Source organism: Pecten maximus, chromosome 14 (genome assembly GCF_902652985.1).
Source record: "Pecten maximus chromosome 14, xPecMax1.1, whole genome shotgun sequence".
NCBI lineage: Eukaryota > Metazoa > Mollusca > Bivalvia > Pectinida > Pectinidae > Pecten > Pecten maximus.
In genome coordinates, this window is record NC_047028.1 from 10,469,516 (window position 1) to 10,492,522 (window position 23,007).

Below are 23,007 nucleotides of genomic sequence, written 5' to 3' on the forward strand. Positions count from 1 at the left end.
TGCATGCAGAGTAACGTCAAATCGCGGGGCTATAACGATCACTTACTAAATAGATTATTTAAAAAGAAGAAAAGTCACTGCGGACAACAGCATATATACTTCCACAAAATCGTAAAATAATGAAACGACAAAAATACTATGCGAGACAAAATTTGTTAAAAACTTCAGCTGATGCAGATACTTCAGTGAAATGTTTACTTTATCACGGCAATAATACATGTGGCACTGTATATCAGCAGAAAGGCCTGTACTTACAAAAACGCGTGGTTCCGTTTTAAAACCTTATTGATTTTAAATTCGTCTCCGAATCGAATGCGTGTAACCTACAGAATTTTGATTTTAGTGTTTTCATAATCGAATATAATAGAATTCTTCGGCGAGTTGCATCGCCCAAAATGTCGAACGTAAGCATATGTGCCACAACTGTAGGACCGTTATAGCATTTTAGGACATTCCAAATCAAACTAAAACTTCTATCATGGTCTGGGTTCAGATCATTACAAAGATGATAAATCAACAACAACGAAAAAAGGCTGAGAAAACCAAAAATCAAACGACGTGGGATATTTATAAATATTTAACATATGGCAAAATTATAAAACTGTAAAAGGAGCGGCTTTTCACCTCAAACCGACACCTTTAAAATATTTATACCCAGGTTCGGTGATCTTGGGTCCGTCAGGGTCTTACATTCTGGGTCATAATTTGTACGTGAAGTCTGGCAAATAAACAATTCTGTCTCACACTCAACACACACATACTATATGACATCATGACAGTAGTTTAGTAAACTAGCGGCTACATGGCCATACTATAACGATAGTACACAAAACTACTGACAGTGAGTGTTACCATAACATAACGATGATTAGTCAGGGAGAGCTGAGCCAGGCAGTCCTATAGAGACTTTCTATCTGACTGGCTAACTACACAGGTGTACCGGCTTATATAGACAACCGCGGCAACCGCACGTGCAATATTCGCGCCAAATTACCTGTACTCGGAACACTTCGCGTTCAAATACAGCCGGTATATCGAACAATACAGTGGTAACTTGTAAGCAGACAGTCACCATATAATCTACTCAATAAAGTTTATAAATTCCTCAACTTTTACAAAACAATGGAATACATGGTCAAATGAGACTATGGAAAAGTTAAACTTAATAATGGAATATCTCAAATATAATAATGGAATAAACCAAAAATAACAATGGAATGGCTCATATATATATAAATACGCAACAAATCCAATGCGAAAAGAGAATTTGATAAAGTTCCGGATTTGCCGACACAGAATTAGTCACCCACTCCTAGTTCCGGTGTGTGAGATCAAAGATGGCGACTTACATGCGTCTGTTGTTGTTGTAGAAATGAACTTTGTCGATTATTGCATCGCGCATAATGAGTAAAGCTAAGCGCAAGGTTACAGTGGATGCAGGGAAGCCTGTACCAGACGAAGGCGAGAGACGAAAGCCGAGTGTGTTCGAAAGATTGGGGCCTGGTGCAGCAAGAAAACCGGCGTACAGCGAAGAACCTGATGTGAGAACAGTTTTTTTTTTTTTTTTTTTTAAATATTAAGTTAGCTAAAAAAAAGATAGATGTCTAGTAGATTTTATATTTAGAACAGTTTAAATTTATTTTTTAAGGGAAAGTGAAAAGTTATATAATTTTAAAGTTACGCCCATAGTACTAGTGCTTTCAACATTAGTCTTACATATATATATGTGATTATTTTGTTTAAATTTTATTTCGCAGACTGTATAATATTTCATATTTAACTTGCATATATGTTGCCAGAGAAGAGACAGGTACTATTCGAGTACTCAGGAAAAATGTCGGTACTGGTTACAAAATGAGGAATGTCCATTTGGCCCAAAGTGTAAATTTGCCCATGGGTCATTCAAGAAAGGGAAATCATCAAAGTAAGTAATTTCAGATGTTGCAATAAACCATAACCCCATTCAGTAATATAATAATCACACTTTCAATGAAGAAAATTTGGTTTAATTTAGTCATTTCAGATGTTGCAATAAACCATAACCTCAGTCATGACAGCAATATCATAATTATCACACATTTCATTGAAGAAAATTGGGTTTAATTTAGACACCCAACTTTAAAAAAAATCATTGAATATAATCATATGTAAACATAGTAAAATCTGCTGTTACTTGTCCTTGTACTAGAAAATCTGTAACTGATTTGGCTGTCTATATTCAACTATATGCCGTTAATGATGAGAATGTGCATATTATTAATCGCATGTAGACCGGAAGCCTGGGTTAAGCAAAGCTTTGTAGATTTTCGCCTTATTGATTAATTAAACATGTTGCATTTTTAATTGGAGGATAGAAAAACTAAATTATAAATTAAATTAAGAAGAAGTGTTAAATAATTAGCCATTTCATTCATGTAATTATTTCTAAGGAGAGATGATGACAGTTCTGATGAGCCGAGGTCAAGGGGTAAAAGTCGTCGGGAAAGATCAAGCGACCATAGTGACAATGAGTCTGTGGAGAGGAAAAAACGAAGTAAATCCAAAAAGGAGAAAGAGGCTCGCATAAAGTCTGCCATCGTCAAAGCATCCCGTGGAGGTGATAGTGACCTTGAAAGTGACAGTTCAAACTCCTGGGTTCAAGAAGGAGAGACTTTATCCGGTGAGTATTTGTTTTGGTAACGTGTAACAGGGCCGGTGCAGGGGTTTCCACTACTCCTATAGTATATGAGGTCTTATTCCACCTGATTACTAGTGCTGTAACGATATATTGATACGTATCGATATATGTTCGTTTTGTGCCGCGACACGATACATCGATACAGTCATCCCTGTATCGTAATATCGCCGGCATGGGTGCGGGTCCATGTAACACATTTGATACAGCGAATCGAGCGCGCCGAAGCGCACCGTCAGTAAAACGCTTGTAACCTGATTGTATGAAGTCGCCAATGCAGAGCGCCTTGATGATTGCGAATAAATATGGACAATGGCTAACGCTGACAGCCATGTGTAATTCCGTTTAACTTTATCTCTATCTATATCTATATCTTAGTACTAAACCTCCTCCGACTTGTAAATCAAAGATATTCGTTGACATGAAACAAGTCAAAGGTCCACGGCACATGGAACTTACCTATCGAAGTAGAGTATTCAGTATTGCCGTATTCACAGCAAGATAAGCATTGAAAACCGAAAACCGTGGACAGGTTTAACACAAATAAAGCCGAAAACCACTATGTTTAAAAGCTGATAGCAAACATGCTACATGATGTATCGATAACCAGTTTATAATAAATGATCTGCGCCCTTTTCGGCAGTGGAAATGAATGTTTCCGTGAGTTGTAACTTGTTGCTTGTTGTTGACCCAAGGTATAACATTCAGAGTCGACAATGTTTATATTTGACATTTATTTAGATCTGTTTAATTCTACTGTTTTTATTAAAAATGTGTTCAATGAGTGTCATTATCCCCTCGCGACGAAAGTCGGGGAGGGGATATAGCGTTCCGTTCGTACGTACGTACGTATGTTCACTTTTTGTCAGCGCTCTTGCGACTTCATTTTTGAACGGATTCTGACCAAACTTCATATATGGGTCCAGCATGGGAATACCTCGAACGAGTTCGTGTTTCAGGGTGCCAAGGTCAAGGTCACTGTAACTATTTATAGAAAATCTTTGTCAGCGCTCTTGCGACTTCATTTCTGAACGGATCCTGACCAAACTTCATATATGGGTCCAGCATGGGAATACCTCGAACGAGTTCGTGTTTCAGGGTGCCAAGGTCAAGGTCACTGTTACTATTTATAGAAAATCTTTGTCAGCACTCTTGCAACTTCATTTTTTAACAGATCCTGACCAAACTTCATATATTGGTCCAGCATGGGAATACCTCGAACGAGTTTGTGTTTCAGGGTGCCAAGGTCAAGGTCAACGTTACTATTTATAGAAATTCTTTGTCAGCACTCTTGCAACTTTATTTCTGAACGGATCCTGACCAAACTTCATATATGGGTCCAGCATGGGAATACCTGGAACGAGTTCGTGTTTCAGGGTGCCAAGGTCAAGGTCAGCGTTACTATTTATAGAAAATCTTTGTCAGCGCTCTTGCGACTTCATTTTTGAACGGATCCTGACCAAACTTCATATATGGGTTCAGCATGGGAATACCTCGATGAGTTTGTGTTTCAGGGTGCCAAGGTCAAGGTCACAATTACTATTTATAGAAAATCTTTGTCAGCACTCTTACAACTTCATTTCTGAACAAATCCTGACCAAACTTCATATATGGGTCCAGCATGGGAATACCTTGAACGAGTTCGTGTTTCAGGGGGCCAAGGTCAAGGTCAGCGTTACTATTTATAGAAAATCTTTGTCAGCACTCTTGCGACTTCATTTCTGAACAAATCCTGACCAAACTTCATATATGGGTCCAGCATGGGAATACCTTGAACGAGTTCGTGTTTCAGGGTGCCAAGGTCAAGGTCAGCGTTACTATTTATAGAAAATCTTTGTCAGCACTCTTGCGACTTCATTTCTGAACAGATCCTGACCAAACTTCATATATTGGTCCAGCATGGGAATACCTCGAACGAGTTCGTGTTTCAGGGTGCCAAGGTCAAGGTTAAGGTCATGTCTATTGCAGTTCAGTGCAAATGACAACTGATGTTATTTCAATGTCCTGCAATAACCCCACCCCCCATTTTGCGTCAGAGTTCATGTGTTAGCACGCGAGGGGATTTGTATTGTTTGCGATGCCTTGTTAAAACTTCAGATTGAACGTTAAATATTGTTTGATTTGTTTCAATTTATGACAATTTCACGTATACGCGATACGTATAGTATCGTGATGTTTGTATCGCAATACGTATCGTATCGTGACATTGTTGCCGATACACAGCACTACTGATTACATTGGTGGATATTACAACCTCATATCCCATCAGCGTGTGTTTCTTGTAGCTCCCAGCGCCCGATTCAGGGGTGCAATAAAAAAAGTGTCATAACCATCTAAAACGATAATTCATGTTAACAACTATGTGTACACATATGCACAAACTTTATGGACACCTCTTAAATATAATCAAATCCACAATAATTCACTTCTAACCTACTGTGTTCAAATATTGGGTCACTAAAACAACTTTGCGTTTCCAGTTATTATAAAATACGGAACACAAATGAAACAGATAGAGTAACGTAATATTTTCACAGCATTTTGTTTGTTTCGTCTATTTCAACTCCAAATTTAGATTAACCGGATATAACCCCGAGAGGTCACAATCAAAACAAGTATGGCGGTATATAAATGGGGCCTACGCTTAAACAACAAGAAAGGCTAATAATCACTGATTTTGGATATAGATATGGACACAATATTGTAATTGTGTTTATTTATCATAGCTTAATTAGAATAATGTAAGTCACATCGTATAATATGTGAGTTATTATAACTTTTAAACGACTTTGATTAGAGGTGTCACAGCAACAGGTTCTACGTGCAGTGATGATTAGAGGTCACATGACAACCTGTCAAAAGTTTCCTGTCGTGTTAACCTTTAATATTATTGGAGTAGGGTTTCCACATGTTTGAATGGGGTGCAAATCTTTGAATATTTCTTGAATAATCTTTTATATTTTAAACAAAAATATCCTGGTAGGCCATATTAACTCGGTAACTTACATTATAATTAACAGTGTTCCAGCTAGGTCGGGTTAGCAGGGCGCGGCGCCCTGCCCCTAATTCAAAGTTAGAAATTCGCCCCGCCCCTTTTCCTGTAGTACTGCCCTTTTTCTAAGTGTCATTGATGCTCATTTTGCCTCGTATACTCTACATGTAGATCCGATTTGCTGAAGCCATGCAATATACAGTCAGTCAGTCACTAATTGGCCACCTGTAACACTAGTCCCCTTACCTGTAGACCCTTATCCACGGTACTGATGGACGCTGCCCGACGGTGTACCTAATGAGTGACCAGGGAGTGTCCAGGGACATTTTGCACGCCCAGGAATTCGTTATTGGAGATTTTTTGATTATTTTTTCTGTAACATACTTATGAGACCATTATCTAACACCGTGCAAAATTTCACTTCGATCAAATGATTTAATAATACGGAAATGCACCTCTGAAGTTGCAGTGCAGCGTGCACTCGGGTGTCGAGGGACATTTTGCACGCCCAGGAATTCGTTAATGAAGATTTTTTGATAATTTTTTCTGTAACATATTAATGACATCATTATCTAACACCATGCAAAATTTCACTTCGATCAAATGATTTTATAATACGAAAATGCACCACTAAATGTGCATTATAGCGTGCATTTGAGTGTCCAGGGCGTATTTTACACGCCCAGGAAGCCGTTAATGAATATTTTTTGGTTATTTTTTCTGTAACATACAGATTATACCTTTATCTAATATCATGCAAAATTTCACTTCGATCAGACGAGTGCATAATACTAAATTTTACCATTAAATATTACGATGTTACGATGAAGTTGCCCTGTAATATGGCTGCGGTTGGCACATGAGTGTCCAGGGAGGTTTTTACACGCCCAGGAAGTCGTTGATTTATATTTTTTGATTATTTTTTCTGTAACATACAGATTATACCTTTATCTAATATCATGCAAAATTTCACTTCGATCAGACGAGTGCATAATACTAAATTTTACCATTAAATATTACGATGTTACGATGAAGTTGCCCTGTAATATGGCTGCGGTTGGCACATGAGTGTCCAGGGAGGTTTTTACACGCCCAGGAAGTCGTTGATTTATATTTTTTGATTATTTTTTCTGTAACATACAGATTATACCTTTATCTAATATCATGCAAAATTTCATTTCGATCAGACGAGTACATAATACTAAATTTTACCATTAAATCTTACGAAGTTACGATGAAGTTGTCCTGTATTACGGCTGCGGTTGGCACATGAGTGTCCAGGGAAGTTTTTACACGCCCAGGAAGCCGTTAATTGATATTTTTTGATTATTTTTTCTGTTACATACATATTATACCTTTATCTAACATCATGCAAAATTTCACTTCGATCAGACGAGTGCATAATACTAATTTTTACCATTAAATCTTACGAAGTTACATGGAAGTTGCCCTGTATTACGGCTGCCGTTGGCACATGAGTGTCCCGGGAGGTTTTTACACGCCCAGGAAGCCGTTAATTTATATTTCTTTATTATTTTTTCTGTAACATACAGATTATATATTTATCTAACACCATGCAAAATTTCACTTCGATCGGACGAGTGTATATTATTGTATTTTGTTACTGAATCCAGCCTTCGATGATCACTTCATTGTCCAGGCCATTTTATATCTACCTGTGATCTGACAAGGTAGCCCGTAGCGCCGCCCACCTGCGGTGTGACCGGTAATTGTATTGGTTTACATAACAACTTGACATGTCCCTGTTAAATTGATCAATATAACATATTGCAACCCGGAATAAAATACAACTAAAAACTTACTATTTCATCAGTTACGATTATTCTTTCAGTTTCAGTTCCGTAATTAGAACGTTTAATAACATCGTAAACTTTGAGTTCTAAAATGAATACGAAAATCATACATTCCAAGTTAAATACAAACATTATGTTTTACAATATAAATAGTTTTAATGAGTGGCAAACCCGCGTGTTCGGCTAATCTAGCTAGACACTAGCTAGATAACGTACAATCAGAGGCAAAAATATATTGTTTTAGTATTCTAGTACAATTAACGACTTAAAAATAAATATAGCAATTATTTATTAATCTCCTGCAAATCAAATAGAATATAACACATTATGACAGAATTAATTGTAACGTTATAACTCCGTTGCCATACCTGATAAATGTATTAAAATCGGCTATGGACTAATTTAACATGCCCGTATTCTGGTTCGCCCAATAGGAGAAAGTCGGAGGTTTGATTTTTGCGGAAAGGTTATAACAATGTAAATTGTAAATAGAAAAACAACCAAGGACCTTTAAGGGTCGTTCAAGGATTACCACACATATAATCAGGAGAATTAATTTTAAAATTTGCTCTGAAAAGGTCATAGTTAAGAGAGCTAGCACGGTTCTTCAAACGGCTTTGCAGTATTTTTAACATGCGGGAGCCACACACCAAGATGCCTTTATTACTGGACACTTCCTAGGTATATTTCTTTTAATGAACTTCTAAGTAGACGAATCCTTTAATATCTGGATCGTTCCAGTTTGATGGACGACGGAAAGAAGGAAATACGCATATTTTCTAATCGAAAGTTAGGTTGTCTCAGATGATGGGAATATAAAATATTACGGATTTCTGCTAATCTTTCTGGCATGATGTCACAAAAAACATTTATATCTATACTATTTTTGGTAGAGAAGAATAAAGACATTCTCTGCGTTTCTTCTACAAATCGGCAAAAGTTCCAGCCTGCGTTTCTTCTATAAATCGGCAAAAGTTCCAGCCTATCACAAGGAGACTTAACACGAACACACCGCAGCCTCCCAAAACACACATACGCACTCACCCCACGCATGCATGTCGCACGCACGGGAGGCTGTCCTTAAATGATCTTAGCTGTTAATAGGACGTTAAACAAAATAAATCAAACCAAATTATGTACACGTCTCTAATATGTCAATTGTGGAATTCCAAATCTGAAACCTGAAATAAAATACTTATAAAACGTATTATTTCATCAAAACCATGAATACATTCTTGCAATTTCGAAGTGATCAATAAATGCATTAATATTTTATAAAACAATAATTGACCGAGTCAAGTGAAAAAGATCATCTATCGGTGACTCCGCCCACCTGCGGTGTAGTCTAATTGGATTAGTTTATATAACTTTGGCGCCTGTCTAGCTGTCAACTAACCCGCGTCTCCGCCTCACTTGTGTTCAATGGAAGACGAGTGACAGGTGACGAAAGCCATCAGTAGGCGGAGTCACGTAACTCCCTCACCATCAGTTTGCTTATTTCTATTCTAATATAAAAAGAATATTTTGTTGCTACCAGAAACATGAAAAAATAAAGTCATTTTATTACCAAATGTAATTTTCTGCATCTTGTACTGCTGCAACAACACGTGTACAAAAATGACCGTTTGTTGCCCGAGTGAATAATCATCAATTACTCTTATTGATGACTACGTAATACCACCAATTGGCTTTTTGAAGTGTAAGTTCTATCGATTTAAGTTGTGCATTTTCGAGATTTTTTTAACACATTTCGTGAAGGGATCGACTTTGAAAAGGGCCGTTTTTAGAGGTACTGATCGTTTATTGTCGGAACAATGTGGTAGGGTAGGGTTTATCTAGATCCCAAGAAGATGGTTCTTATCACACTAGGTATCAGCCCAATATGGTCGGATAAAAAATAAAATCAGTGGCCTTTTTATTTTGGATATAAGGGACTTAAGATTTTTAATTGATCTGTCCTTGGTTAAACAAATGTAGGAGTATAGTATGTCCCTGCATGTACAAACTTGTACACATTTATCTTCCCGAAATGGCACGAATTATCACTTTTTATTTCAGTTAAAATCCATCGACCGTTTTTTCTATTATTTGATACGAATCTCGTATCATGATTCACAATTTGGTTGCAGACTCTAACTTTGAAATACTGCAATACATTTTGACAGATTATAATATTTTTTACACGCGGACTCCTCTGTACACTCCATGTAAAACATTTATTTCATACAGTTTTCGATGCCATTTCACATTCTTATCCCATATGCACGTTCTTTTTATCATTATATCAACAAGTTTTTATCAGTATTTCATTTCGAGTTTCAAACTTTGAAATAGATTTTGAAGAACTGTTGGATATAGGACAGTTTCCAATGCCAGTTGACTGTTTTAATTGTATTTCATTTCAGATTTCAAACTCTCTAAGTTATATGATTATAATATACACGCATTTCAAAAGAATCATATGTTAGATATGATTTTTTTTCTTCCTTTAATTTCTCTTAAAAGTCTGTTGTCTAATACCTTTATTTAATATATTACTGTATCATTTTCTATGTTATACTACTTGTACTTATACTTTCTTGCTGTGTTAACAATCAATGTTTGAAATGAGAAAAACAATAAATAATATACTTACACAAAAGAAACATCTACATATGTGTACATGTATTTGTTTTAATTTACTTGTATACTTTAATTCTTACCACGTTGAAACAGAATCCCATTTTTTAGGCAAATATATCTTTTATAACCAAGAACATCAAAAACTTTATAATCATGACAAAACAGTGAATGCTGAATTTCTAAATTACTGTTATGATTCTAAATTTTATTTCTTAATGACAAAGGAGGAAGTACAGCTGGTTTTAGCTAGCACAATATTTAACCTTTTAAAGAAGAGACAGGACAGGAAAAAGGGTAAGAAATGCCAAGACAACTGCCAAAAAAATAAAAGTTTAGGATACTCTAAAAGTAAAATTTGTTTTTTTCAAAAGGTTTCATACAAAGTTTAAAAACTCTAAAGGGAATATTGCAATAGAAAAAATATATACAAAATAAATTGATTGTAAGCTCTTATAAGATTTGTAATTATACTGTTAAAAGAAATAATGCTGCATATTAAAAACAAAAATCACACTGTACATAGCATTATTATCAGGCAATCCTGTCAGAATTTTTCACATCAGAATAGTTTTACAGCAGTTTATTAAAAAATGTAATTATATAAATATCCAATTGAACAATTTATCAATAACTAAGTAACTAACAACAACAAAAATTAACTAAAAGTCTAAAACAGTTAGTATATATAACTCATATAAAGGCATTCAATAAATAAATATCATAAAAAATAATACATTAATAAAGATGAATAGATCATGACTTACAATAATTACTATGCAAATTAAAATGCATGAATTGGTTAAGATATTAAGTTATTATCAAACATTTAATAAATAAATATCATAAAAAATAATACATGAATATAGATGAATCAATTATGAGTTACAACAATAACTATTATGCAAAGTACAATGCAGAAATTGGTTAAGATATTAAATCATCATCAAACATTGTGACATTATTCAGTAAAAAATACACATAATATAAGTTTTATAATAAATTACATCTTCATCTATAATCAAATAAATAATGTTTTAATGCAAAGTGAGGAAATTATTCCAAATAGTATATTCTGATTTTATACTTGAAAAACTTTATCATAAACAATATCTTAGAGTTAAGAAATAAAATAAAATTATGGAGAGTCAAAAAAATAAAGTAAATGTGTTACATATAGCCAATATATTAGTTATACTCATTTTAAAATAAATAAATAATGGACTCTTTGTAGAACCGCGTCCTCATCGCAGTCTGGTAACATTCTTATTTTAACAATAGAGTTACTTCCCTTCCAATCTTTGGAGTACACTACTTCGTAAGATTTAACGGTAAAATTTAGTATTATACACTCGTCCGATCGCAATGACATTTTGCATGGTGTTAGATAAAGGTATAATCTGTATGTTACAGAAATAATAATAAAAAAATATAAATCAACGACTTCCTGGGCGTGTAAAAACCTCCCTGGACACTCATGTGCTGACCGCAGCCGGGAAAACATTGCGACTTCATCGTAATTTCGCAAGATATAATGGTAAAATTTAGTATTATGGACTCGTCTGATCGCAATGACATTTTGCACGATGTTAGATAAAGGTTTAATCTGTATGTTACAGAAAAAAAAATCAAAAAATATATATCCAGGACTTCCTGGGCGTGAAAAGTACACCCTGGACACTCGCATGCCGACCGCAGCCGAAATACAGGGCAACTTCGTAAGATTTAATGGTAAAATTTAGTATTATGCACTCTTCTGATCGAAGTGAAATTTTGCACGATGTTAGATAAAGGTATAAGCTGTATGTTACAGAAAAAATAATCAAAAAATATAAATCAACGACTTCCTGGGCGTGAAAAATACGCCCGGGACACCCGAGTGCACGCTGCACTGCAACTTCATCGGTGCATTTTAATAATATGCACTGGTCCGATCGAAGTGAGATTTTGCATGGTGGTAGATAATGGGACAATATGTACGTTACAGAAAAAAATTTCAAAAAATCTTCATTAACGAATTCCTGGGCGTGAAAAGTATCTCCCTGGACACTCATTACTCCCTGGTCACTCATTAGGTACACCGCCCCTGCCCGAGGCAGAGATCGGTCAGCTGGGGATCGAGCTGGTGTTTTAATAGATTCATTTAACCGTGACGAGTCGATAGGTCGGCTGGTAATCCAATTAAATCATGATCACGAAGGCTTTTTGAAGATGGACAAAGTAATGATAATGGATGGAAATGTTGTTTTACTTATGTAAACAACTTTTGACAAGACCGAAAAGAGCCGCACGTTTGTCGTAAAGTTATCCCATGAGCACGTGTGCATTGGCGATCAATGTATATATCTTTGAAATTTTCTTCACATGACAACATGAAATCCTTCTAGTGTAAACCAAGCAATTTTTAGGTAAATGATCATGAGATCACTTTCCAGTGATTTTCCAGTGATCAAAATTAGCTTTCGGTTGATTTTATTTGATGAAGTTTGGCGGGACGCCGGAAATGGTTCGTTGTAAATGCAGATGTCGCAAATTCTTTGTTGGATTGACGGATTTCTATACAAAATGTTTATTTTTCATAAATAAATAAAGGACATATAAAAATATCTGCTCATGTGAATAATTGTTGCAAAAGTTTAGTTTATATTGTGTTATTTTCGTATCTGAAATGCCGACTCTGCATTAACTGCGGGTCATGTGATAGCCAAGTGATTAACTTACATTTCTACAACACGCGGGGACCGTTTGTTTACGAGAGCAACGGAACAAATGTTTGATCAGAATCTTGCGAATCATGACCGGCCCTAATTCGTTTACCATTTCTTATAATTAATTCAAGAAAATGTTAACTTGCTATAATTTCCTGATTTTAGTTTGCCGTTATTTCTAAAGAGTCTAAAGTGAAAGTAGAAATTTACCGCCGCTTACAAGATACATCGTAGTTATGTGGACGAAGTTATTTGGACGAAGTTTATTCAGATATCAAATAATAGATTTTCTTTTACTTACTCATTTTTTCTCGTATATGCTTGACCACATTTTCTCCTTTGCTCCATAATATCTTCACTTACAATTAGTCGTCTTACAATCACAACGGACAGACCAGAGACCTATATTAATTAGTTAGTATATAGGTCTCTGGACAGACCAACTTCTGGTTGAAAATATCGCTCTGTTGACTATAATCTGATAGTAACTTTTTGATTGGACGTAATTATCGTATATGGATTCTCTCAATACACCCTTAAATTGAAATAATGCTAATATCATTTTATTTTTGAATTACTCTAGGTCATACTGTAACTTTTACCATCAAAATTAAAAACAATATTTGAAGAATAAAGAGAAGAAAGAAGACACTTTTACACACAAACGAAATAATAAAAAAAAATCAACAGATTTCTATTTGTCTCTATGAATCAGGTCATTGTCCTGTAAAATAAGGTAGAAGATAGATTGGCCTGGAAAAAATGTTAGCACAAAAATGCCTTTTTTTTAGGCAGCGCCCTGCCCTTTTCAAATCCTAGCTGGAACACTGTTATTTATTTATAAATGTTCCTTTTATATGATTTACAATTATAAGATGAATTTTATAGTTTACATTAAAAACTCTTGTTTAGGCCTGGACTACAAGAAGGAGCTGGAGTTAGTTAGGCAGAGACAGAAGCTGAGACAGGAACTTAGTCAGCTAGAGGACACAGATGATGTCCGCGAGAACCTACACATTGAGAGAGAGGTAGCGATCTGATTAATATTAATTAAAAACATAAACATTGTCTGTTAAACAGTAGGTTGTATATCCCTGATTTGATACTTGTATATATGTAGTCCTTTTAATTTCCACATGTTAGAAGACAGCAATAAGATATGAGTAATATTGATTACCACTACCAGTTGATTATGGCATTAAGCCTGACAGTTTTATTTGATTTATATTTATCATGTTACAGATCAGCAGCAGTGACAGTGACGGCAATAGCAACATGGATCGTGGACGATCTCACAAAAAAATTGTGAAGTCACCCAGGTAACAACAAAACATTAATTTCTTATATGTGGGAATACAAGTAAAAAGTTTGAGTTTGCACTGTATGCAGATACAAGCCTTTGCTGGTCAGATATGAATGTTATTGGAGATTTGTTATCTTTTTTTCCTGTGACAACAAGATTACAATTTAATACTTGAATATGTATAGTATTAAGAAAGTAAATATTCAATGCATCATCAGTATAAAACTAAATAGCTATTTTGATGTTTAATTCCTTGATATTGTATATTTGTAATATTTCGTAATTTTTATCAGCAATTACAAGAATTTATTTTTGTCGAGCCACACATTCCACACACATATATATATATATATTTTCAGTATTTAGACTGCTATTTAAGGAACCTGCAATATGATGCATCATGGCTGAAGTAACATAAGACAAAACTTGAAAGTTATATATACAGTACTTAGTTGATTAATGATTTTTTGATAAATCATCTTATAAATCCAGAACTTTCGAGAACCTGATAACTGGTAATCTGTTTTTATAAAACAATGGCTGCTACTCTTATTTCCTGTGAATTTAGCCTGTCCACTGTTAGATTTTCAGTACAAATATAATTTTATAATCTAAAGTCTGCAGATAGCCCGCGAAATGCTTGCAGGTTATCTGCTATGCAAAAGTTTGAACTATCAGATGTTTCCCTGGCTGTATGTCAAACATACCATACCTCACGGCTTGAGACAAAATCTCCTTTATTTTCAAGTCATTTATCTCCTCCTAGGAGGAGAGCTCAAATTACCGTATTTTGTAATTCCCTCTGGTATTTCGGGATGATACCATTTTTGTTTACAATTCGGTCGTTTTATCCACAATATTTTATGAGATTTGGCTAAATTTAGCTATCATGTGATCCATCTGTTCACGTGATCACTCGGTCAAAATGGTAATTGATACAGAGCCTTGTCAGCCGCAAAATCACACGATTTTCATATGAAATGTGTATTGTGGATCAGTGATAGCATGATGAAATCCAATAGTTTCTTTTATAAAACTATCAAAATTAGCACATCTGTTGGTTGTAGTGGTCAATCATGATGTTTACAATGACTGTACCGTCCATGACTGAGACAATATACAAAATATGAAATGTTCATAAGATTTACTGCTGTCTCCTACCATGAATATCTCCAGTTCTCATGACTTCATGTATACACTTGTACACTTGGGATATTTTTATATCTAAATGGTCCAACATTAGGGATCCCACAGGACATTTCATGGTAATTTTTACAACTGATATGTTCCCTCAGAGTAGATCAAGCTTTCTCATTTTAAGAAAATATAAACTGATAAATGATTAACCTGCTTGTCTTAATCTTTAGCTACATGTAATTATAATACATTGTACATCCTTTTCAAATGTTTTTATGTAATATGCATAAAGCTGTGAAACTTTTTGTGTTATATAAAAAATGAAAAATAATTTCATATTATCAGAATGTATACTAATTGCATTTTTACCTATACAAAAATGGGAATCTGCAAGGAACAATTTACTCAACTTACCAATGTGAATCTTTCACTTAAATATCAATGAAGGGTTAAACTCGGAGGAATGTTTTAACAGGAAATCTGTAGGGATTATACTTTGGTTGCTAGTTTAAGAAATGAATTGTACAGAGTTTAAAATAAACGTTAATAAAAGAAAGTTTAATATTACAGCAAGAAAAAGGAGAAGAAAAAACACAAGACCTCCAAATCCCCTGCACATAAAGTGAAGACTATGTCACCGAGTCCCAAGGACAAGGTCAAAAGGTAGACTGCACACCTGTATTGTTATCTGTGGACTCCACAGTCAGTTATGTTTTTGCTTTATGACAGATATATTTAAAATTGCTGTAGAATCAACTATTTTTAATGTCCACTGTACATGTGTTAACATTATGAAAAATAAGTCCTCTTCAGGGATTGATATGAAAAAAGTTTGGTTTAGGTAATTTTAGATCAATTGTATTGTGCCCATTATTAGCTCACCTGGTCCGAAGGACCAAGGTGAGCTTATGCCATACCGTGGCGTCCGTCGTCCGTCGTCCGTCCGTCCGTCGTCTGTCGTCCGTCGTCCGTCGTCCGTCCGTCCGTCAACAATTGACTTCTTCTTCATAACCACTGATCAGAATTTGACCAAATTTGGTCAGAAGCATCCCTATGGGTAGGGGACTCAAAATTGTACAAATGATGGGGCTGACCCCCCAGGGGCCTGAGGGGCGGGGCCAAAAGGGGTCAATTTGGCTATATTGATATAAACGACTTCTTCTCTGAAACCGAGCAAAGGATATTGCTCCTATTTGTCTGGAAGTATCACTATGGGGTGGGGATTCAAAATTGTACAAATGGTGGTGCTGACCCCCAGGGGCCTGAGGGGCGGGGCCAAAAGGGGTCAATTTGGCCATATTGATATAAACGACTTCTTCTCTGAAACCGAGCAAAGGATATTTATTGCTCCTATTTGTCTGGAAGCATCACTATGGGGTGAGGATTCAAAATTGTACAAATGGTGGTGCTGACCCCCTAGGGGCCTGAGGGGCGAGGCAAAAATGGGTCAATATAGCTACCATATTGATATAAACGACTTCTTCTCTGGAACCGAGCAAAGGATATCACTCATATTTGCCTGGTAGCATAACTTTGGGGTGGGGATTCAAAATTGTACAAATGGTGGTGCTGACCCTAGGGGCCTGAGGGGCGAGGCAAAAATGGGTCAATATAGCTACCATATTGATATAAACGACTTCTTCTCTGGAACCGAGCAAAGGATATCACTCATATTTGTCAGTAGCATCACTTTGGGGTGGGGATTCAAAATTGTACAAATGATGGGGCTAACCTCCAGGGGCCGGAAGGGCGGGGCCAAATGTGGTCATTTGGGCTATATTGATATAAACAACTTCTTCTCTGAAACCGAACAAACGATATTGCTCATATTTGCCTGGTAGCAACACTATGGGGTGGGGATTCAAAATTGTACAAATGGTGTGGCTGACCCCCGGGGGGCCTGAGGGGCGGGGCCAAGAGTGGTCAATTTGGCTGTATTGATATAAACGACTTCTTCTCTGAAACCGAGCAAAGGATATTGCTCCTTTTTGCCTGGAAGCAATCACTATGGGGTGGGGATTCAAAATTGTACAAATGGTGGTGCTGACTCCCTAGGGGCCTGAGAGGCGGGTCAAAAATGGGTCAATAAAGCTATATTGATATTAACGACTTCTTTTCTGAAACTAAGCAATGGATATCACTCATATTTGCCAGGTAGCAACCCCCTAGGGTAGGGATTCAAAATTGTACAAATGACAGGGCTGACCCCAGGGGACCTAAGAGGCGGGGCCAAAAGGGGTTATTTTGGCAAATTATTGTGCCATTATAATGTCATACATACATACATGATACTCAATCAAAACTAGTAATGCCTGCCTTTATGTATTTCTCTGCAATTGATTTAACATGAATACAAGTTTGTCCTAAGTATTTAACAGGAAGTGAGAAAATACTGAATTTATTATCATGGGGTATAAAGTTTTCTGAAAGATTAAGACTTTGACATTTATTTTTGAACTGTTTTATCAAAATGATTTTAGTAATGGTTGCTTTAAAACCACTTTGTTCTACTTGTTCAGATATGATGAACCTGAAAAAGATATCCCAAAGAAAAAACATAAGAAAAAGAAATTGTCATTGGAAAAAAGGTATGCAGATTATTCAGATGAGGAACCTCCTGAAGTAGACACTGGAAAATCAAAAAAGTTGAAATTAGCTAAGGGGTCAAAGGGCAAACACATGGAACAGAGGCCAAAACTTAGCTTCCAATCCGATGAGGACTTTGATGAGGAGTTTGTTATTAAGAAGAACAGGCAAAAATCTTGGTCTAAATCCATTTCAAGGTCACCTTCACGGTCACCCTCAAGGTCACCAACACCTGTTGCTGGTTATGACAGGGGCCGATCAAAGAGAACGCCATCAGATTATGATCGATATGAAACAAACCGAACTCCTTCACCAGAGGTAAAGAAGCCTAAGAAGTCTGTTCGAGACCAGCCAGATTATGAAGCTTGGGAGAGAGAAAGGGAAACCAGTCGGGAAAAACCACGACACAAAATTGTACAAGAACGTGATGAAATGTCTCCAGAACCTCGGAAAGAGAGAAGAGCACGTTCTCCATCAGAAGAGAAGAGAGAACCAGAAGAAAAACACAGCAAGAAGAAAAACAAAAAGGAACAAAAACATAATAAACATAAACATGAAACAGACAATCGTAGTCATGGTTACTACTCTGACGGTGCTGGTTCTCCATACAGTCAGGAGAAGGCAGCACCATCTCCAGAGCGTGGTCGCAAAAGTAAAAAACACAAAGGCGACCAGTCAAGGGACCAGGGAAGTGTAGGGCGTGAGAAGGATAGTCGCCGAGATATATTTGAGGAACCAGATAAAAATGAATCTCCTAGAGATTACAGAGAACAACGTGGTAAAGGTTACAAAGATCGTGGGCAAATGGTCAGTCCAGCCTCTACATCACGTGACAAGGAAAGACAGGGGAGGTCACTCTCAATTGAACCGCCCTTAAAAGTATCAGAGTCGCGTAGGGACTACTCACCAGAGTCTCAAAGGTCAAGTTCTCAGTACCAAAGGAGTCGCAGGAATATGTCTCCAATAGACAGACGCCGAGATGATGAACGTTACGAAAAGGAGAAGGAGGTGGATCGTTCAAGGGAAGGGCGGGGGAGAGAGAAAGATGATCCCCACCGTGACCCCAGGGACCCAAGGGCTATGTCACCAGATGACCGGAGATATGGGCGGGGCCCACCACCAGGAAGACCAGAGTTTGATCCTCGTCAACCTGGCAGGATGAGCAGGTATAAATCACTAATTAAAAAGAGATTAATTGTTTCTGGATATATCAAAGATTAAAAATCCAATTCTTTACAGTTCAAATATGATTATCTCAATGTTAACAATATTAAGCTTTTTATTCTAATCTGAATGAAATCTGAAGGTTGATTTGATAAAATTATTTTTGACTACATTTGGTTAATTATTTTCTGTTTTAATTCAATTATTTCTAGATGATCACGATATCAAACCAGAAGTAAATAGTTATGCCACAGATTAAAATAAATGTATCATGGTAAATACTAGCCACTATATACCACTCAGCTAGGGAGAACTCTCAGTCAGTTGAGCAAAAGACCAGTAAGAGGTCCTGGGTACAATCCCTAGCGGAGACATTGAAATAGATTTTATTTACTATGCACTCTGTTACATCAATATATCTCTATTACATTGCTTTATGTACAGATCTAAAACCCTATATTTCTATGGTTCTGTTTACCAGGTATGATGACAGAAGGGAGCGATATGATGAAGAAAGGTTCCCTCCCCCACCCCATATTCCTCCTCCCGGGGATGACAGAGGCCACTATGGTCCAGGCAGGTCACCATTTGAACCTCCTAGGGGGCGTCCAGAAAGTTATGACAGAGAGCGTGAACGAGATCGGTACGGCAGAGAATATGGACAACCTCCAGACCCCAGATATGCACCAGGTAGGATTGTTTGATCTGGCAATTCGCAGACAAAAGGTTATTATTTTCAAAAAGTTCTTTAAGCATTGCTATTGAATAAATACACTGCTTAATCTGAATTTGGTTCCATTTCATTTGAAAAGACCTGTTTAAAATGATTGCTTGTCAAGCAGCACTTGGAGAGGAAAAATTATTATGAGCCAATCAAATGGTATCTTCAGACTGGTGTCAGTAAAGTTGTTGGTTAACAGTCTGTTAAAATGAGCATACCTCATTGTCTTTCCGTAGAAATCTGATGATCATCCATATTTCACCAGCAGTATGAAAACCCAGACTCTATTGCATAATTTGCTTACTGTAATCTTATTGGTCAACATGCAAAGGACTGTTTTGTTATGTTTTATTTCTTAAATAATTTCTAAAGTTGACAGTTATATATTTCAAATTTGTTTGATAAATCATATATTTCTTCAAACAGTTCCAAGAGGCCAGTATGACAGAGGCCACCCCGACTACCGGGACCCTCGAGATCCTCGTGATCCACGGGACCCTCGTGATCCTCGAGATCCCAGGGACCCCCGAGACCCTAGAGATCCCCGTGACCCAAGAAATCCTCGTGATCCGAGAGACCCTCGTGACCCACGGGATCCTCGAGAACTGAGACCTGATATGCGTGACCCCAGAGTTGACCCTCGTGACCCAAGGGATGGGAGAGGTGACAATAGAGACATGAGAGACCCAAGGGAGAGTAGCTGGGAAAGGTCACGTGGTCGAGGATCATGGACCTCACCCCATGGTCCCCCAGGCCCCGGGGGGAGGGGAGGAAGAGGAGGTCCTCCACCCCCTCCACAAAACTACGGTAAGACTAAGTTGTAGTTCATCCTCTGTCCTATTCTGGTATGCATCATATGATATGGTCCTAAAAGTAAAACGTACAGGAGACAAAATGTTAATAGTAGGTTCTAAATATAGATTCCTCTGATGATTCCCATTACTCTATATACTTTGATGACAGATTCAAGAATGTAATCATCAAATCTATGATGGTTGTCTCTAATAATGCCAAGTTGCCGTAATTTTGTTTTCTTATGTAATAACAACCATCTTTGCTATCTAACATATACATGGTGTTCTAAAGACCATAATTCATATGCCTTTCATGGTGTTGGTATGACATGTTGGCAACCATTTATCTAAGTAGTTTTTAAGTTTTGCATATTTATTCTGTATATTATATACCTTAATGATTAAAGTTTTTTGTATCATCTTGTGGATATAAGAATGTTGCAGCTATTTAAATTCAAATCCTCACAAGTGAATGTCAATCTTTGCAGCAGAACAGCCTTAATGTAATCATTCACCAACATTTAAATTTACACACATTACATGGAAAACTAGAGAATTATATCTACTGCAGGGAAATGTCATCAAACAGATCTTACTTTCACTTCAGGTGGTGGTAGAGGAAGAGGCAGTTTTGGTCCAAATGATCGCTACGGAAACGGCAAAGGCAGAGGTGTGTGTAAGACTGATGAAATTGTGTCTCTTCGGGTCAGGATGACCTATAGCCATTATGCTTCGTCTCTTGTCAAATGCGCTGTCTGTAATCTTTTCACATTTCAAACTTCTCAAGTTATACCAGTTGGTTTCAGCCTGCCCAGGTGTTATTTTTCGAGTTGGTCTGAAATCCAAGATGGCCACCATGGCAGCCGTTTTGAAAAACACATTTTAAACCTCTTCTCCATGCCATTGAGCTGATCAATTGATAGGGATGTTCAATGTTCAGGAGGGGGGTAACAAAGTGTTGTTATTTTTGGCCTCTTAATAACTTAATGACATTGCAGACATGATTGTGCAATCATGGTTTTCCTGAACAATACCTATTTCAAACTTCTTCTCAAGTTCCACAAATGGCATTCATTTCAAACTTACATGAAATGATGCTGAGAGGGTCCTGACTGAGTGTTGGTATTTTTCGAGTTGAAATCCAAGATAGCTGCCATGGCCAAGGGTACCAATATACATGTACATGATATGGAGTATGTATACTACAATATTACAAGGGTCTTTAGAGTCAGATGACCATTAAGGCCAATGAGCCTCTTGTTTCTAAATTGATTTTGATCAAATTTGGCTAAATATGAGATCATGTCAAATGAGGTCTTGTTTCAAGGTTTCAAAGCCAAGGACAAGGTCACTGTTACTAATTAGTAACATGTAGAACATTTTTGTCAGCGCTCAAGTGAGGTCATTAATAAGTGTATTTTCAATTAATCAATTGAACTTCATTTATTAGTACAGTATGAGAATACATGTACCTCAAATGAGTTGGTCTCCAGGCTTGTTGCAGGATTAATCAGCAAGAATACTATGCATGCCATGCCTTGTTAATCTAGTTTTAAAATGTGTACTCAGCTCTGCCATTTATTACCCTATAATAGGCCGGTATGACCCTGGCCAGGAGCGACAAAGCCGTCGAGGTGAATGGGAAAACCAGCGACGTGATGACTTTTTCCCCGGAGGTGAACGACGGGACTGGGGAGAAAGACGAGGGGAGGAAAGGCGTGGTGACTTCTCTCGTGAGGATGACAGGCGAGGGGAAGACCGACCAGATGACAGAGGGTTCAGGTACTGTCGTATTACTGCTATAGCCCAGGAATTCTGTGTAAATCCAGAATGTCATGTACCTTTTTATATGCTCATTGATGATATACCATCTGTGGCAAGTTTATTAAGTAGTTTTTTGTTAAGTAAGATATAGTGTTATCCTACCAATTTTTGGTATGATTGTTCTTGTGGAGTCTGGTATGAATCAAATTTGTGGAAATATCTATTTTTGCAAATTTTTGGCATGTTTGAGAAAAAACTTTTTGGAGTCAATTTATTCTTTCATTGCTTTGATTAGGTTCTAATAGGTATACTCATGCATGCATTTGTAGTGCTCTTGTAATTTATTTATTGTGAGATGTCCTAGTATACCTGAACATATAAAGTTGAGTTTTCAAGGCTTCAGGTTTAATTGACTGACTATACTATATTTTCAACACTCTGTTTGTCTAAGAACTGGCTTGAAAATTATGAAAGCAATCCCAATTTTTTTTATTCTCGAATACTGTAAATTTCAAGGATGTTGTTTTTGTTCTTTCTTTCAAATAATTGTGATTTTTTTTTTAAATTTTGCAGCAAAATAGATCATCCATTAAAAGCCATCTATCTCTATATATATTATCGTCAATGAATCTGCTTTTGTAGTTTTATTTCGCTAACCAAGCCCTAACCCTGACTTGATGTATCATACGTATGTTTATCTTGAAAATTCGGGTCTAGAAATTAAACCCCAA

The 23,007-nt window shown here is 36.7% G+C and overlaps 1 protein-coding gene across 5 annotated transcripts in view; it reads left to right on the plus strand.

The window, feature by feature from the left end:
• The first annotated feature begins 1,304 nt into the window (after positions 1–1,304).
• LOC117341973 (zinc finger CCCH domain-containing protein 13-like) overlaps positions 1,305–23,007 on the plus strand; it is a 28,268-nt gene continuing 6,565 nt past the window's right edge. For 2 of the 5 annotated variants that reach the window (XM_033903875.1, XM_033903876.1), the window contains exons 1-11: positions 1,305–1,541; positions 1,800–1,924; positions 2,430–2,659; positions 13,720–13,835; positions 14,050–14,126; positions 15,818–15,910; positions 17,767–18,999; positions 19,479–19,687; positions 20,145–20,525; positions 21,120–21,182; positions 22,108–22,294. In XM_033903875.1, the coding sequence (XP_033759766.1) occupies positions 1,404–1,541; positions 1,800–1,924; positions 2,430–2,659; positions 13,720–13,835; positions 14,050–14,126; positions 15,818–15,910; positions 17,767–18,999; positions 19,479–19,687; positions 20,145–20,525; positions 21,120–21,182; positions 22,108–22,294 (2,852 nt within the window). In that variant the 5' untranslated portion in view covers positions 1,305–1,403. The other 3 variants (XM_033903879.1, XM_033903877.1, XM_033903878.1) reach the window with 3 other exon arrangements.